Raw genomic sequence first — 19,342 nt, forward strand, 5'->3', positions numbered from 1 at the left:
GACGCGAGCACTGTGTTCCTAAGGATAATCTAATTAATGAACTACTCTTGTTATCTTTGCGGGATTTTTTACATTGATCGAACATAGGTTCAGACAGGCGGATTGACCGATGAGTGAGGCGTACTTTTTTTTATCTCTTTAATCTCTTAATGCTAACTAGATTGGTAGACTGTGTCTAGTTGCGTCATTTAGGAATTCATAGGGCTTACATCAGGGCTGCCATATTGTTTCGACTGAGGATCATAGACACTAACTGCAAATCTTTTACTGTGTGGCATGAAAAAGATGTCGCTTCTAACTTACGAATTATTAAGGTTGTCCTCGCTCCGCAGATCTAAGTCCTCGAATAATAAATCCCGAAGCAATTATTATCGTAAGTTCAATAAAACAAAAAACAAAAAACAAAAAACAAAACAAAACAAAACAAAACAACTCCAGGGGAGTAGGCAGGGGGTTGAACTTGGATTATTGTTTTGACAAAAAGCGAAATATTTGGAGTGAGTGGAGTGACCCGTAATTTAGCAAACAACCGAAATAGTGATTCATTAGTAAATGATGCCCTGTTTGTTGGACAGAGAGCCGCAGAAAGTAGCTCCCTACAGAAATGAATCCAAATAACCATTGAGTGGGTGCATAAAATTTGGACCAATCGGATTACTTCTTCACAACTCACAAAAATTCTTGAGTAACCTGACACAAAGAAAATTTGCGCAAGATACACACAGGAAATTCAGCGTTATCCAAATGGCGGGTCCACGAGTTCTTCTCCTTTGCTTCTTTTCAATCCATTCGGCCGTAGTTGCTAATCTGTCTTCGCAGTTTGCTCATCAAGCCGTGCTGGACCCAGCAGAAAAAATGAAACTGTACTGGACCGTTGATTGGGACGCAAAAACGGTTTCTTTCGCCGTAGAGGCGGCGACCACCGGATGGGTTGGATTTGGATTCTCCGGCCGCTCTGGAGCTATGATCGGTAGCGATATTGTGATAGGCTGGGTGAAGAATAATGATGGATATCTTAAGGTAAGGATGTCGGACTAAAGGAAAGAAGCATGTTTGGATTGTAACTCGTTTGGTAAAGCTCCCACTACATCAATGCGTAGCCGCATTTTATTACATTTCTTACGAATTCGAGAAGATTCAACCATATGAATCTTGTAATACTGAAGTAGGTAAGAGTATCATCAAAGGTGAATGTGAGTTAGCCGGCCTGGGAGGCGTTTTTTCAGTTGTTTTTGTCACGCAATCGAGCGAGAATACAAAATTGAACCAGATTTCAAAAGTTGCCCGTTCATCCTGCCTTTATCGATATTTTAAAACTTTGGCAGTGGAATGCCCAATACACCCTAGAGACAACAGATCGCTGAACAGGCCAAAGGGTTAAAGGAATTTGTGTAGCTATGTGGCGCAGTCGTCTACGAAATGTAACAAACAACATTTGGGAAAATATGATATAAAATTACTTCAAGCTAATGAATTCTTCTTGTTATCGAACACGAGGATTTTGCATGCACGCCACGAGAAAATTCTTCTGACAACAATGAAAAGAGCTGTAACACCATAGATCAAAGAAATCTAAGCAGGTATTCAGGTAACGCAACCATTTGTAAATATATTAGAGATAAGCACATTTTTGTAATGTTATTCTCCATCCTTAAACGACAAACTTAATGAAAGAAGAAGGGATAGTCTAATTATAAATCGAGCGCTAGGATCGAAAAAAGCATGAGAGGTGCTCATTGATCCTTAGCACTTCGCGTCCTGTCCGTCCCATGCGCTTAAAATTACAAGGGATCAGGGATCAGAGGCAGAATCTGGGATCAATACCACTTTCGACAAGTCGAAGGAGCAGCTTAAACCCTGAGAACACGTAAACGGTACACGGTCGTTTGATTTTTGAACTGACCCTGCAGCAAAGAACTGGAATGAATGGGAGCTAACTATTGTGCTAAATATTAAATATATCTATCTGGTGTGACATGTCCACTAATCGTTCGGTTGTGTATGACACATATTACATGAGGTTTCTCAGGTGTCATCGCATCTCTAATCGGTTGAAATCGCTGGTCATTTCAGTTTGCCATTTTTAACGAGTACGGAAAATAACGGTAAATGAACTTTCCTAGATGGAATCATAGCACAGTTACCTTGGCTGCTGCCTCGTGTATCAGGTATATTTTCTCACTGAAAACAAACAACTGTTTTGAAAATGGCTTTAATGAGGAATGTAATGAGGAATTTTCCTCCTGAGCTGTCTCGGTTGCGTGATGGTGGCGTGAAGTGTAAAGGGATCGTTCCTTTCATGTTACTTTCAATTATTAAATATTTCGGGATCATGGATCACAAAATATGTATGAAAATTGGGATCATTATGTAATCCACATACGTCGTTACGACCCTGAAAATTAGCATTTCTTCCTTTGTCACTGTGTACTCTGCCCAAACAGGCCAGGTCAAAACAGTGTTCCAACGAAGTTATAACAATGCAGATTAGCTGATTAAAGAGCAGGGGAATTTTTATCGTTTCGCGTCGACATCATCGTGCTATAGTACAGATTTTGGGTTCTGCCCCTGTCTATTGGCGATGTCAAATACGTCCAACTCTCCATGTATTTACGGAATTTGTTTAATCAAGTTCTCTAATTGACTTTTCCCTAATTAACCCTTTCGCTGGCAGGTTCCTGGGGACTCAGTATTTTTCTATGATGTAAGGCGACAAATCAGGCCACAGCTCATCATCACTTTACTACGACAGTCCAATTGTGCAATGCACTTCCATCTCCTCACCTTCCGAAAAAATGAATTAGAACGATAGAATTATCAAAGAGATGAAAGTAGTTTAACCAATCATGTCGAGAGATTGATTTCGCATGGGACGCACTTTTTCATGGCTTGTAGAATTACAACGTACTTCTCTAGTTTTGTGAATTTTTCTATATGCAATACGACCCCGCTAACTCGACGAGAAATGGTTCGAGCTAGTGGGAGTTAGAGTTATCGGGATGGGTGCTAAATTTAAATTATCCTGTTAGATATCAATAAGAAATCATGTTTTACCATTCTTGCACAATCAGCAGTCATTTTCGTACATTTTAATTAGTTTGTTTTATGAGAGATTAGTGTGTCAGTCAGCTATGTTTGAAATTTTGACTTATATCGACAGACATAAATTCTAAGCGGTTAGCGGGAGGTTTGAATTGCCGGGGTTCTACTGTAGTTACCTTTCATTTCGTTACAGGATCGTTTTGCAGATGAGGAAAAACTTCCGCCTGCCGATGAACAACAAGACTACAAACTTACAGGATTTGAGGAAAGTGGAGGAAAAACTGTGCTTAAGTTTAAAAGGAAGTTTGATACGTGTGATTCGCGTGACAGGAAGCTTGAGGTTAGGACTTAGCCAGTGCAATTTTTTGTTATTTCACCATCAGTTCTTCGTATTATTCACATTTTTCGGCTTTGGGGTGAAAATATTCCTTGGCCCGCTCAATGTAAAAACCGCACTGATGAGTGTGGGCCTTAAACAAGGTGGACCTAAAAAAAAAAAAAAAAAAATCGCTCAACATTTAAGGAAGGCAGATCTCTTATTTTCCAAGAAAATTCAAATGACACACTGCAGTAATACAAAGTAAGATTACAAAAAAATTAAGAATATGATGTAGTTGTTGCTTTTTTTTCTCGCTTTTGCGCCGGAATGGACACGCCTATTACAAATGCTTACCCAGTTTCTTAATAGAGCTTGTGTTTACGGCCATGCTGAATTTGTTGTTTTGTGCGAAGGTAATAGATAAGTTGCTATACCTGCTCAGAATAAACAGCTCAGTGTCCACCAGAAACTGATTTTAATCATTAGCTTAACGATAGAAGAGTGTAGGGCACCAAGTTTAACTGTAAGAGGTTAGGACATGTTTTAATCAGCAATAATACGGGCTAGCTTTGAGCACCTTGCAAGCAAACCGAGGGCGTAGCCAGGGGGGGGGGGGGGGTCCTGGGGTGCCCGTGATCCCCCTTGGAAGGTCTTCTTTAGAGAAAACAACCTACTATATTCAGGTGGCGAAAACGCCATGACGACATCTTGGCCGTAGAAGCCATTGATATGGGCCTTCATGCCGCGATAATACGACTGAGCCCGCTGATACACGCATGAGAGCAGCGGTGTAAATGGTGAGTAGACTCTGTGACCCCCCCTTTGAAAAATCCTGGCTACGCCCCTGCAAACCTAATCCCTAAGGGTCGTTTTCTTTATGTTCACAGGTCGGAGCTACCAAAGTTGTGTTCGCATATCACGACGATGATCCAGCCTCAGAATCGGATATAAAGTATCACACGTTCAGAGGAAGCAGGACACTAATGCTTCTTAACAGTATGGATAAAAGAAACATCAACGAAACAAGCTGGCTCTCCTTTACTGTAACTACTAACAACGTAAGAAGTAATCATTTCTTGCATCACATTCTCACATTACGTCGAAGCCTGAATTTTTTATCACACTTTTTTACAGGAACGAAGAAACCGTGCTTCGTTTTCAACATGCACATGTGATCTCGCAGCTAAGCTGGTAGAAGTGCCAAACTAGTTACTTGAAGGCATGGGTTCGCATCCCGAGGAATTTTTATTCTCTGAGGCCTGTTTTCTGTAGTTTCTTAAATCGCAATTCATTCGGCTAAAGGATCAAATTTTTACTTACACTTTTATACTAATGATTTGAGAACGTTTTTGACTGTGTTTACATGATTTAGGATTTTAAATCAAGCTGTCTGATTTTCTTTAAAGGTTACAATCCCTACGAAGGAAACAACTTACTGGTGCTCTCTGATAAAAGCTCCCGAACTGCAATCCAAACATCATGTCACAAAGGTATTTACTTGTAATTATTCTGGAAAAATTGGATATTACTGCTCTTCAACTTCAGCTCGAAAGTGAAAAATAAAAGAAATTAATCAGTCATAGCTATTGAAAAATATGAACAGTGCAACTGAACCACTTCTAAACATACTACTGATGAATTGCTCTGAATTGTCCCTGTATGTCACTTGAATTTCTCTTGGTGTCGTACAATCCAAGCATAAGCACGTACTTCACATGAGATCAACCTCGCGTTGCACGCTCGTTCAGTTTGGATTAAACAACCGCATTACTTCCTTAAATATATTCTAATCAGTGCGGCCTCCTTGCCTGGGAATTCCTCTTGCGTCAATTCATCTGTTGATTTTATTTTAAAAATTACGACTAAGATGGAGATTTGCTTGACTGTACAAAAGTTAGGAAGACATCTACCTTTAATTTCTTATCCTCACGCACTAGTCACAATCATGAAATAGTCTGGAACTTTTTATTTCCTTTTTTTTTCAGGTCGAACCGCTTGTACAGAAAGGCAATGAAGGTTTTGTTCACCATCTTATTCTTTACGAATGCGAAGGAAACTATACTGAAAGTGATTATGATCAGGGCAAGGACTGCATGGACACAGCTAACATGCCGTATGCTAGATGCCGAGATGCCAGTATCGTCGTTGCATGGGCTGTAGGAGGAGAGGTAAAAACTAAATTTCGTAGAACCTGTTACTTCACGTGATTCCACGGTATTGCACTTTGCATCCTGCACTGCAAATAACATCACGTCATTAAGCAAATAAGTGCGCGTTCGTGTGCGTGCATTACGAGGGCATTGTGTTTTTTTTAATTAATGGTTGAGGTAAATAGGTTCGATAGTCTTTTTCTCTGAAACAAACAAGGTGATCTCTCTTTTTTCATTATAGATTTGCCACTGAAAAGAGTTACAAAGCTTTTTTATTCTTTAAGGTGGCCATTTACAATTTCGACCTAGTTGATATAACCAAATTACCTTGTTACCCCCACCGACGCAGGACCACAGTTTCCTCAGAAACTTTCACCCTTTATTCATCTATCTTATTTCATTACATAATCTTGCTATACATGTTATCCCTTAAATAAGAAAAAGTGAAAAAATCAATGAGAAGTAAAAAAAAAATTATAATAAATAAGTAGCTTAAAGCGTGCACGAAGGCCATTACTCGAATACGCAAATTATGACCTCGAAATCAACGACTCGAGGAATGTTTTAAGTCGATTTCTGGTTTAAAGTGCATTAATTAGAAGAGCAAATTCTTTGTGGACTGACGATCAACTCGTCGCATTGGAACCTTTTGCCACGCGTTTTTAATAGCTTTAGATGCAAACAAATCATATTTGTTTCCGCACTTAGCGGTCTCGAAAGTAAGCAGGCGGCCTCTTAATGACTTACAGTAAGTCACTAAAGAGCTTTCGATTCTGTCTTTTAGTGATAGAGCAGCGAAGTGCGAAATCCGAAGACCTGTGCGTCGATTTCTCGAACAATCCCTGCTCAGAATTTACCATGATCTTTCTATGTTCAGGAATTACTGTGTCATTTTACTCTATTTTTTATTTTATACTTACTGTTCTTTTTTAACAGGCGTTTTATTACCCTTTGCACGCGGGATTTCCTCTTGGCGCAGATGATTCACCCAAGAATTTCCTGTTGGAAATGCATTATGACAATCCAAGCAATACACCAGGTATGGTGTTTATAATTGTCTGAAACTTGCTTGATAAAGTGAGTCTCATTGAGGTATAAGTGAGTTTTGTTTTGATTCAGTGAGTTGAAGAAGAATTTATTCAAATACCACTTTGTTTCCCTGGCCTTTTGTGGTTTTGCCGCTGAGGAATGCGTACTCTTTTTTTTTCCCGTAGCAGCCATCCTAGATTTGTTATGTTTTGAGCTCGAAATAAATTATTTTATTCGACGACTTCTTCCTGCTTATTCAACTGTTCTGGTATCGGGAACAGTGACTGAGTAAAAATGATCTGAAGTCAAATGTAGCCCATTGCCTGTAAAAGGTGGCAGACGTTTCCTTGTAGATTAGACAAAGGAATTTGGGGTTTTATCACACACCTAATCTAATAAAGCTGTCTCTTTTGACTAAATTGTTTTCTGGATACTGATGTGGTATTTTAGTATTTTACCCGGGATGCTGAATGTGGATCACACTTGAGAAGAAAGTTAGAGAGTCTAATTAAACATTGTGTCTTCAACGATAATTCCCCAGCGGCGAGAACATTGAACCTATTTCCTCGCGCAAGTGTTTGTTTTCGACTGCTATTGATTTTCGTTTAAACTTCAATGTTTAAGGCCGAGTTGACAGTTCAGGTATTCGGATTTATTATACTGACAAGCTTCGTAAGTACGACAGTGGAATCATGTCAGTTGGAGTGAGAGTAAATAACTGGCATATCATACCTCCTAAGCAGAAGGACTGGGTCAGCGTTGGATACTGCACAGCAGAATGCACTGAGGTATGGTGTACTCCTGCAGTGCTTAAGCGTATATCTTTTATTAGGGGAATAATAACTGCTAAATTTCCAAGGTGAGGAGGTAAAGGAAATAATAAGATATATGATACGGCAGGAAAACCATGACAAGATGCGATTTTGGTTTTATCAACTGAGTTGATAATGCAAACTGACCACCGTAAAGAGTTTCAAAGCTGACGTTTCGAGCGTTAGCCCTCGTCTTTCTCTCAGACTAAGGAGGGCTAACGCTCGAAATTAAACGTCAGCTTTAAAAATCTTTACGGTGGTCAGCTGATAAAACCCAAATTACCTCGTTACTCCCACCGACGCAGCACCACAGTTTCTTTCGAAACTTACCCCCTTTATTCATGACAAGATGTGGTTGTTCTTGTTTGCATTTAGCAAGTCCTATCGTTGTCCGTGCAGCTGTTGCTGTTGTTTCTGTCGTTTCTGCTGTCGATCGGTTGGAATTCTTGATAAAAACCCTGATCCAAAGTTACATTCTAGATCTTCTCTGAGGTCAAAACATTTAAAGCTGAGTCATAAGCGACAGAGAGGAAGAAAGATTGTACATTGATATCGAGACCATAAACATACTCTAATGAGCAAGATTTAACCAAATTTCGCATGATGAGTAATAGCTCATGCTTATGACCGAAAAACTCGCGTCTCATGAGATACTAGAGAGATATAGCAAGAGGACGGGAACGTCATTTCAGAACAGGAAAACTTGCCACTTCAATATGCTGGATTCCCGAAAGGAAATTGGAACACAATCGTTGGCAAGCGATCCAAGATTTCCGAACTCAGTTTGCTTTTGAATGAGCAAGGCTTTAGACAATACAAGGGCTTTTCTTTAATACATTTCTGTAAGCCTATGTGAAAACTCTAAGAATGGGATGCCGTTTAATTTTATCTTAAATCGATTCATCAATAACCATGCTGCATGTTAAAGTTTGGAGCAGTCAATCAAATGAACTATCACGAAGCTTAGTTACATACCGTAAAATTTTTTATTTATTTGTCGTCGTAGTCGTTTTTACCGATCATGAATGAATGCGTTGTGGATTGAAGTCAGAGATAAACAATTTGAGAATTTTCTCGGGTTTGCACTTTTTCATGTCTTAAAATTTCTTAATCAGCGCCGATGAAAACAAGAAAGTTGTGGTCACGCAACAAAAAGAAATGACAATCAATTTTATTTCGACACGTCTTTCTAAATAAAATAATTTAATTCAGTCTTGAAAAACTTCGTCGAAAAGAAACAAAACAAGACAAAACAAACAAAAAACCGAAACCAAGTCTTATCCTAAGCCTAACGGTTTCATGGGTGACTTGCATTAATTCTTTCAGCGTTAAACAAGAACTCATCATAAACAACTTTGTCGTTGGGTCGCTTGGTTTCTACATGGTTTCGCCATAACCCCATTCAAAATGCTTTGCACCTCTAAGTATTCAATGTTCAAAAGAGATGTACCGTCATGAATGAATAGAAATATTCAGTGAACGAGGGGAAGAACGATGATGGTTAACAAGTTATACTTTGTAAAATTGCGAAGAAAGATAAGCAGTGCTAAAATCTAATGGCACGAAACGAAAAGACAGCAAAACAAATCGCAAAAATATATCTAATGGGCTCTAAAATTCGATACAGGAATCAACAGACACGAGTCTTACCTGGAATGGATCATTTATAGAGTTTAATCGCCCGTGTGGTTCTATCCTCGGATACCCAGGGGCTGTGAGTCGATTTCAAGTTAAGGGCAGAAGAGCCCCTGGGGACGTTGTCTTACAAGACAAGTTCCAAACGGTCGCAGTCGTTCTGGCATCTGATTGGTGCCAGAAAAAATTTGTGCTTTTCTGCCCAATCAGAGTGAAGTGCCCTTTGGAGTCCTTTCGTGTGTTTTAACACGCACATATACAACAAGCTCTGTTGCTCTCTATGTTTGTTTGGGCCGTGCGACGAAGCTTTGCCCGAGGTGAAAAGTTTCAGTCGCAGCACACAATGTAAGAGAAATCAATCAGATGGTCCGCGAAATCTTACCGGAAATTATACTGAATACTTTCGCAGGTACCACAAGAGAACGTGTTTAAAAGTTTGCGAGGTTCGTATAAAACATAATGGTTGCAAGCATTGATATGTCGCTTTAAACGTTAGATGAGATGTAACCCTAATGGCCTGATTACATGAGCCGGGCTGGCCCTGTTTGCCGGGCTGAATTCTTTTGTTTTGGTGTTCGCCAATGCGTGAAAACAAAAGAATTCATCCCGGCTAACCGGGCCAGCTCGGCTCATGTAATCAGGCCCTAAATCTCTCAAGATTTTTTGTATAATTTGCTGTAACTGAAACTTTTCCAATCCCGTGAAGCTATTTCGTCGCACGGGCCACACAGGTATGTCGAACAACTGGCGCTTGCGCAACTTTTTGTGCACGCCCGGCCAAAATCTAATGTAATCTTCGCTTAAAAAAAAAGAAAAGCTAAACGTGAAAACTTTTGTTTATTAGATGTGGGTAGATAACCCTGTACTAAGCTGACATTTACAATAAAGGAAGCCCGCCCTTTCCATCCAATATTTCTTGCTCTTTGGTTTTGTTTTCCCCAATGAAAGCAGCATCGATTCCCAATGATCAAAGATATTTAACTTGAACTTCAACAGTCGACAAAAGAGGTGAAATGACAATGACCAAGGGACTAGAAGAGAATCCGGGGCCTTTCGAGCTCAAGAATTTGAACACTCTACACAGCAGTTGAAAGATTAAACTTTTTCCAAACCCCTTCGGTAACTGTCCGAAAACATATCTCCTTTCCACGATGTTCTCGATGATTAGTTTTTGTTCAGATTTTAATTAGCTAACCGGAAACACAGCTAAGCTTTCTTTAAGCGTTTGCTGGAGGTCGTTCACGTACTTAACGTTCTCTGCAACCTTGGCCATATTGCGAAAGACTTTACCACAAAGCAACGATTAGAATTTGGCGCGCACAGAAAGCTACGTAAATGTAAGCGCCAGTTGCTTGACATACCTGCGTGGCCCGGGCGACGAAAGAACTTCACGGGATTGGAAAAGTTTCAGTCACAACAAATTGTACAAAAAATCTTGAAAGATTTAGGCTTACATCTCATCTAACGTTTAAAGCGACATTTCAATGCTTGCAACCATTATGTTTTACACGAACCTCGCAAACTTTTAAACGCCTTCTCTTGTGATACCTGCGAAAGTATTCATTATAATTTCCGGTAAGATTTCGCGGACAATCTGATCGATTTCTCTTACATTGTGTGCTAAGACTGAAACTTTTCACCTCGGACAAAGCTTCGTCGCACGGCCCAAACAAACATAGCGAGCAACAGAGCTTGTTGTATATGTGCGTGTTAAAACACACGAAAGGCCACTTCACTCTGATTGGGCAGAAAAACACAAAGATTTTCTGACACCAATCAGATGCCAGAACGACTGCGACCGTTTGGAGCTTGTCTTGTAAGACATTGTCCCTAGGGGCTCTTCTGCCCTTAACTTGAAATCGATTCACAGCCCCTGTGTCTCTGAGGATGATGTGGTTCGTATATTATAAACATCTAACTTTCCGTACCCATAATTATCCTCTGTTTGCGCTTGTTGCATCACTCTCAAGAGGATAGTTTCGTTGTCTTTCAAGCTGTTTGTGAAAGCGAAAATTTGTGTTGGCAATCTTTGAAAAGCCGAGTTTAGGCCATCGAAGAACAGATATTGCGATGACGTGACTTGGTAACGACTGCTAAATCACTTCTGAAACTCAACGGGGCGACGTTCTCGACCCAGTTTCTTACCGGTATTTTTGCTGCGCGCGCCTTTGTCAACTAACGTTCCCGTCCTCTTGCTAAATCTCTCTAATATTTCCGTTTCAGTCCATTTTTCAATGAACGTCTCTGCTCAGTGGTATGAATGTATTTGATAGTATGAGACACTTTTCATTTCAGTCCATCTTAAACTCGACCCATCTACAAGGGGGTGGCATCAATGTGTTTGCTTCTATACTTCACACTCACTTGGCTGGTAAGTTAACCTTCTAGAGCAACAATCCTTTAGTGTTCTAATGGATTAATTTTTTTTCTTTGGGTCCTTCGTCGCCTTAGGGAGTTTGGTCGAGTGACGAATTTCACATTTTTTGGGGGGAGGGGGTGGGCTTGGGGAGTGCAACTTATTTAACCCTGCTTCCAACGCTTCTGTGCTTTTTGTATAGGAATCTGAGAGCATACAAGCAGAGAGAGGGGGCAGCTTTAATGGAAGATAGTGTACTGAAATCATTTACCTGTTTTTTTAGTTCTTGATTAATCTATGTTCTCCGTTACAGTTTACAGCAATTCACTTTTCTTACTTAATCACTCTTACTTTGATCAAGTCTGTGGGACTCTATTCTAATTCTCACTCACCACTGAATCTAAAGTACATGTTTTCATAGACAATACCTGTAGACCTGAGAAGGCAGCGTGCCAACTGATCTTGGAAGATTGAACATTTGTTAACGAAACACTAACCCAAATATTTTCACAAGGACCTTACGAATGAAAAACAAAACATTCGTAAACATTTCCGGTTAAAGTGTCGTTCTTGAATTCGAAAGCCAAAACAAGAACATACGGGTAGGTCCAAGGCAAGATCGGCAGACAAACCAGATACGTCCATTTATGAAATTAAAGTTAGAGAAGACTGCCAACAACAGGGAACTCGTTGTGATAGCTAAAACCCGAATAACTTCGGACTTGGAATTCATGTCTCAACTTCATGCTGGATATAAGCAAATCACCATATAATAAACAACTAGCACAACATATGAGCCCACCTAAATCGTCTCTCAAGTTTGTTCCCCCTCCAGCTCTCTGAAGCTTAAATGCAGATAATCGGAGGATTCGTCGCTAGAAAATTAGTTCTCCCTTTTTCTTCACGATATTTATGACTACAAACAGATATTTACCACACCGTTATCATTATTATAAAACCGTGTAACGTCAAGTACGTAACTAATGAAGAAGTCTTCTCATGAATACAAACGTTTTCTATCAATAGGTCGAGCTACATGGACTAGACATATTCGAAATGGAAAAGAACTCCCAGAAATTGCGCGTGATGATCATTACGACTTCAATTTCCAGGTAGGGGCACTGCCACGGTTGGTGGATTGAAATCTTACGAACGGGGCGGTACTCTGTGAAATGCAATACCTTTCTCTTCTTTTTATTTCTCGGCCTGAGGCAATCAAAGGAGTGGTTTCGAACATTTCCTGTCGGGGCGGCTGCAGGCAGAGAGATCCTAAAATAACTTCTTACTGGTATTTATTGTTATGGTTGTTTTTCCATCATAGATTATAATGGTTTTTTAACAAAAAAGGAAGTCTATGCAAATTGAGAACTCAAGTCTTCCCCTTGTCTTCCACCTACCCCCTACCCCAAACGCGAGTAACACCCTGGTTGGCAATAATGCCATTTGTTTTTGTTCACAGGACACACAAGTTCTCAGAAAAGAAATCAACATTCAACCAGTGAGTGTACATGTAAAATAATAAAATAATTTGAATATATCAACAAAGTTGAAATGGTAAATTGGCCACCGTTACGAGTATAAAATCTGACGTTTCGAGCGTTAGCCCTTCGTCGGAGCGAATAGGGGAATTATGGGTTGTGTGAGCTTTTAAAGGCAGAAAAAGGAGCTACGTGATTGGTGACTGCCTTTAAAAGCACACACAACCCACAATTCCCCTATTCGCTCCGACGAAGGGCTAACGCTCGAAAGGTCAGCTTTTATAATCGTAAGGGTGGCCAATTTACCATTTCAACTTTGTTGATATATTCAAATTATTTCGTTACCCCCACAGACGCAGCCCCAAACAGTTTCTTTAGAAACTATCAGCCTTTATTAAAATAATAAAATAATACTAATGAACTATATTTTCGGAATAATGTTACCAGTATCATCATATGTAAGCCATTAGACCTTGTAAACCAGTGCTTAACATGGCTGATTCTTTTCGGCGATGTTTTTACTTTTAAGGGAGACGAAATGATTAACTATTGCAAATACAGTTCCACGGACAGGGATCAGCTAATTGAGGTAAAAAAAAAAAAATAAATAAATAAACTGACCCGTTTGCTACTAAGGTGATGCAAACTCCTGCTTCAAAGTTTCATTATTCTGAAAAGGACTCGAGTCAATATGGTACATTTCTGACAAAAGAGCTTGGAGGACCTTAGGAAAACACACAGAGAGAAGGATACTAACAAACAATGTTTTTATTATATATTATGAAGCTTAAACCATGATTCAATCCCCTCTCTCCCTCTTCTCCAAGTTTTAAAGGCATTCATGATAAGAGAGGTTAGGATCAAGTCGGGAGCGGTGAAAGGACAGCATCGATCGTGACAAAAAAGCCTTGCTTTTTCGTGCTTCTGCTGGAGCAGCACAATGCCTTTGCAAAAATTGTAGTTTAATAGGATGTGAATTTAAGAAAAAAAATCTTCTTCGAGTGTGCTGCATGAGGCATGGTGGGCATGCCACTTTATTAGAGGGCACATTTATGTCAAGGAAGCGGTGAGGATTAAGTGCTTAATTAGATAAGGGCACCTCAAACTAAGGCTCAATGAAGAATTTTACTAGCACTCTTTGCAAGCTTTTATTTTTTAGCTAATTACTGCACTTGCCGAGATTTTTGGTCAGTAATTCCGGGTAGAAAAACGTTCAGTGGTGGCTGGTAAGTTTCCCTGACGACCGCTGATTTAATTTCACTCACCCACCCTTCCACCTGTCCGCAATGACCGCAGACTTGATGATTGTATTTTTTCACTGATTGTATTTTTTCACTGATTGTATTTGTATTTATTTTTTCACTGATTGTATTTTTTCTTTCCCTACACCTCTTGACATTTAGGGAGGCCTTGCTTCGAGAGAGGAAATGTGCTTGGACTTCTTGTTCTACTATCCACGTATACCCAATGCCAGATCGTGTGAGAGTACTGCTTATGGTCCTCCATACAAGTTCATCAAAAAATACTTGTGAGTCTCGTTTAAATTCATAATTAACATTTCAAGATTGTTGCAATATTGTGTCGTTGCATGCTTTCAAGATGAGGTAGAATTATGGCACATTCCCATAAATAAAACAATGTGCGATGTATGTTTTTAAAATGGGTGATTTCGCCTGATTCCTAGTAGAGCAACCCGCAGACCTGTTCTATTAACTTTTTGAAAAGTCGACAGCTTTTGCTCTGATGTCCAATCGAGTTTTTCCCATTTCAAGTCCAGTAGTTGATTCGTGTTGTGTACTGTTGCATAACTTAAGTAAATTAAGTGCTTGAGGTTTTCGTATTTTATAAATATTTAGCTGCAGCTGTTTGAAAACACTATTCACAAGCGCAGATTCATTGCCTACTGGCCCATAGAACATTCAATCAAAATTGAACCCGTAGGCTTCAACTACGGGCTCACGCGCCCAATGCATGTTGTTAGAAGTATCCTCTGTGAAAATTTTTTAGTCGTGCAAAGAAATATGTCATTGAAACAACCGTCACGACTTTCACGAGCATGGGGATGTGCTTGTTTATGTGTTTGCTTGTTTGATTTGGCTTTGACTCCAGAAAAGATGTGAGCTTAACCTCCCCACGCCGTAATCCCATGACCAAAATGTCATTCGACTGGACGGATGAAATGGTGGCGGACTTCAAAGAGTACAATGAAGACGTCCAGAGAGTATTTCCCCGTTGTGGTATTCGCAGATATTCCTCCGTTGCTGTAAGTACTAACATTTCTTCAGCATCCGATCTTAAAATAAGCAATCACTTGCCGAGTTTTTCAAGGAAGTTTAGAAGAAAGTGTTTAACCAGTTTCCTTTAACTTATCTCGTTGTCCAAACCATACATGTATGCATCATCATGTATGCGACCGGACGTTCACGACACGCCTGTGTAATATTTTTCCTTTTTTGCGCTAGCGGTTTCTCTGTATTATCTCTGAAACATAGTTGTTACGGCCACGAATGTGGTATGGACGTTAGGCCTGGTTTTAGAAGCTTTTCAATACGACATTCGCTGTTCATGGAGACAATTTGTACCGAACAACTCCGCATCGCCCGCCATCTTCGTTACTTCGATCGATTTATACGAAGAAAGAAGAAAGGTTACACCTACAGCCGGTTACCTTACTACAGTAACCATGTTTCAACCTTTAACATCGAGTTTATTTGCTGCCGCGGCGATATCCATCCCCATCCAGGTCCACAGACTGGTGATCGGAATTTGAGAGTTAGCAGTGAGGGAAACAACATGGCGTATGTAAATCCTAGGTCAGATGTATCTGTCTTTTACGCCAACTCAAGGAGTTTGGTTAACAAGATTAATCAGCTGGAACTAGAGATTGCTACCTATCAATATGATCTCATGGTATTTACGGAGACTCACTTGGACAGCTCTATTTTGGATAGTGAACTCTTCCCTTCTATTTATACGGTTTTCAGGCGTGATGACGTGTTCAAAATGGTCGACGCGGTGGCGGTATTATGATAGCTGTACGCGATACGTTGCGTGCGTCTGTGAGAGAAGATGTTAATTTCGATTCCGAATTATTATTTGTCGATATTTTATTCCCGGCGAATAGAAAAATTAGTCTAGGTGTCTTCTATAGGCCGCCTAACAGTAGCATTAACTGCCTGTTGGATCTACAAACGGCTCTTGATACTGTGCTTTCTTCATCACAAAACCCAGAGATGGTCCTTGTTGGCGACTTTAATATTCCCGAATTCGACTGGAACACCGACTGCACTTCTGTGGATTCACCTAACGCTACTTTTTTGTCGGATATCATACACGACAATTTTCTATTCCAGCTGGTCAAAGACCCAACTCGCAACGGAAATATCTTAGACTTGGTATTCGTCACGTCTCTTGACCTAGTCTACGATCTAAAAGTTGGCCTTCCCTTCTCTGACCATAACTCGATCTCTATGCTACTATCAAGAAAATCATTCTCTGAAAGGAAATCGCAGAAGTTGAGCTATTCATTTAAGAAGGCGGATTGGAATCACCTCAGGAGTCTTTTACATTACACTCCATGGCATTGTGCCTTTATGGATACTGACATTGATTGTATTTGGGCTGCATGGTCTGATATGTTTTTATCTGCTGTCAACGAGTGTATCCCAAGGCGGACAGTGAAGAGAACTTCGAATGCACCATGGATAAGCGGGGATCTAATTAAGTTGTGTAGAAGAAAGAAAGTGCTTTATAAAAGGGCAAAAAAAACCTGTGCTCTTTCTGATTGGAACAAATATCGTAAATTCAACAACTATGTGAAGAAGGAGTGCAACTCTGCACGTAGGCAATTTATAAACAATCTGGCAGATGAACTAAAGACCGGAAACAGTTCAAAGCCTTTTTGGAACTTTGTTCAATCAAAGAGAAAAGTCAAATGTGATTTAGCGTCCTTAAAGGTGAACGATTCGTATCTTAACGACGACCTGAGCATTGCCAATTGTATGAATTCTTATTTCTCATCGGTGTTTACTGTCGAGTATCACGAAAACTTTCCCGACCTTGAATATATTACAGATGAGAAATTATGTAACATCTTTTGTTCTGCCACGGAAGTTGAGAAATTGCTAAGAAATTTGAATATTTACAAGTCCCCCGGGCCCGACTACATATCACCTCGCATCCTAAGAGAATGTGCTCAAGTGTTGTCATCTCCACTGGCTTTATTTTTGAATACATCCTTCTCTCAAGGTCAACTACCAAGTATATGGAAGTCGGCCCACATCACTCCAGTCCATAAGAAAGGGAGCAAAAATCTCATGGAGAACTACCGCCAAATATCACTGACTTGTTTTGTTTGCAAGATTGCAGAAGCTGTGGTAAAGTCCCGTGTGGTCGACTTTTGGTCAGACCTCAATCTTTTTAATCCAGACCAGTTTGCGTATCTAAGGGGTAAATCGACGTTGGCACAATTACTTACATGTTACAATGACTGGGCAAAGGCTAGGAATTGCTCGCAACAAACGGATATCATCTTCTTAGATCTCTCCAAGGCTTTCGACAGCGTGCCACACGAGCGCTTGCTGCTGAAACTACAACGGTATGGGATAGACGGCTCTCTACTACTGTGGATTAGAAATTTTTTGACGAATAGAAGGCAGCGTGTAGTGTTAAGGGGCAATTGTTCAGACTGGTCACCCGTGATTTCAGGTGTGCCTCAAGGAACAGTACTCGGCCCAATCCTATTCATTATTTATATAAATGATATTTCGGCAAACATTGCATCAACCGTGAAAATCTACGCTGATGATACTAAAATCTATCGCAAGATCATGGAGCCTGATAAGGATATACCAGCCTTACAGCTGGACTTGAACAAATTAAGCGATTGGGCTAACAAGTGGCAGTTGCGCTTTAATCCTGAAAAATGTGAAGTTATGCGTGTAACGCACAGTAGAGACAGATCCAAGCCTGGTTATTCCCTTTGTACGCAACTAAAATCTGTCGACAGCGCCAAGGACCTAGGGGTCACAATAAACTACGATCTATCTTGGGGTAAACACGTTTCCTACATAGTAAACAAGGCGAACAAAGTGTTGGGTATAATTAGGCGATCACTTGGAAACGATAATCGCTATGCGTTTTCCTGCCTCTTTAAGTCGTTAGTAAGACCTATACTCGAATACGCTGTCCCCGTCTGGAGCCCCTACCAAAAAAAGGATATCGAATCCTTGGAAAAAGTCCAAAGAAGGGCATCTCGGTTGGCATTAAAGCAAAAACGCGGAGAAATGAGCTATGAAGACCGCTGCCGCCTACTGAATTGGCAAACTTTGGAGAAACGAAGAGAGTTTTTATCTCTGATCCAGTGCTACAAGATAGTTCTGGAAATAGATAGTCTTCATTTTTCGGACTTTTTTGAACTTACTAAATGTAATCGAACTAGAGCCAATCACGATTATAAGCTCTACATAAAAATAGCTATCGTAAATTGCTACAAATTTTCTTTTTTTGTACGGATCGTTAATATGTGGAATAATTTGCCTAAAGATATTGTACACGCAGGATCATTGACTTTATTTCGTAACAGACTAAAGATTTACATGTATATTGATTGAGATGATGGTAAACAGTTTTTAATTATCTGTATATAATGTTTTGATCTTTTTATTCGGGGAATCTTTTATATAGGGTTAACCTCTAGAATATCCCCTTTCGAGAGATACTTTTTACAATTTTTTTATTTTCCTTTCTCTTGAATAAAGTATTGTATGTAAGTTAACGAGTGAGGCAGGCTTGGTTATGACGAGATATTCTAACGTAAGTGCCTCATTTCTTGACAAGGTCACTTAGCCGGGGAAATCTTTTGAGTGTAGATGCGAAAAAAAAAAAAAAAACAACAACAACAAAAACAAAATGTAAAACAGAAAATATGCTAGAGATAATTTCGGTGCCGATCGCGAGTTGTGTAGTTTCTTTAGAATTGACTCGTGCTGTATCTGTTTTCCTCAGGACACAATCAATCCTAACTATACAGTGCCGATACCAAAAGTTACTGAGCCTCTTCCATCCGAGGAGTCTGACTGTACACCTATCCCATTTGCTGCAAGCCTGCGCACGTCACCAGGGGTTTACGCCGGGTACCTTGGGATACTGTGTGCTGTCGTTTGTATTTTAAACCACTGAGTGATCGCCCCGAAGAGATTTGCCGTGTCATTACTTTTTGTTCCTTTTTTCGTTTGGATTTTTTTTGTCACCTTGTTTAATCATGACTGAGGTGAAAGCAAGTAAATATTATGCAACTTTCGATTATCATGTGTTTATTTCTTCTTCTTTCTTTTTTTTTTTTTTTTTTTTTTGTTATTCTATCTCCTAGAATCTGACTTGGAATTCCATTCAAAACATGGATTAAAGCGGGCGTTATACTTAGCTAAGAAAAGTTGGAGTAAAAGTGCAGCAACACACTCGAATTAGTAACTTCATCTTTCCCGGCCTCATTAATCACTTCTAGACTTTACAAGTTTATC

At 39.9% G+C, this 19,342-nt stretch overlaps 1 protein-coding gene across 1 annotated transcript; it reads left to right on the forward strand.

Annotated features, from left to right (window-relative positions):
* Nucleotides 1–527: 527 nt before the first annotated feature.
* LOC111343839 (DBH-like monooxygenase protein 1) lies at nucleotides 528–19,122 on the forward strand. The gene is made up of 14 exons (XM_088752468.1): nucleotides 528–1,020; nucleotides 3,236–3,382; nucleotides 4,249–4,419; nucleotides 4,768–4,851; nucleotides 5,347–5,529; nucleotides 6,448–6,550; nucleotides 7,165–7,328; nucleotides 11,283–11,358; nucleotides 12,370–12,455; nucleotides 12,803–12,841; nucleotides 13,351–13,410; nucleotides 14,225–14,349; nucleotides 14,931–15,084; nucleotides 18,828–19,122. Exons 1-14 carry the CDS (start codon nucleotides 745–747, stop codon nucleotides 18,999–19,001), a joined length of 1,842 nt encoding a protein of 613 aa, XP_088608594.1. The 5' UTR covers nucleotides 528–744; the 3' UTR covers nucleotides 19,002–19,122.
* Nucleotides 19,123–19,342: the final 220 nt, after the last annotated feature.

This window comes from Stylophora pistillata, chromosome 3 (assembly GCF_964205215.1).
Source record: "Stylophora pistillata chromosome 3, jaStyPist1.2, whole genome shotgun sequence".
Classification (NCBI taxonomy): Eukaryota; Metazoa; Cnidaria; class Anthozoa; order Scleractinia; family Pocilloporidae; genus Stylophora; species Stylophora pistillata.

What these genes read in the sequence shown, in the direction of transcription:
- LOC111343839 (XM_088752468.1), top strand. Translation starts at nt 745, where the DNA reads ATGGCGGGTCCACGAGTTCTTCTCCTTTGCTTCTTTTCAATCCATTCG. An exon ending in TTACTGTAACTACTAACAAC is followed by an intron (nt 4,420 to 4,767) that starts GTAAGAAGTAAT and finishes TTTTCTTTAAAG; the next exon opens with GTTACAATCCCTACGAAGGA. An exon ending in AAGTTCATCAAAAAATACTT is followed by an intron (nt 14,350 to 14,930) that starts GTGAGTCTCGTT and finishes CTTTGACTCCAG; the next exon opens with AAAAGATGTGAGCTTAACCT.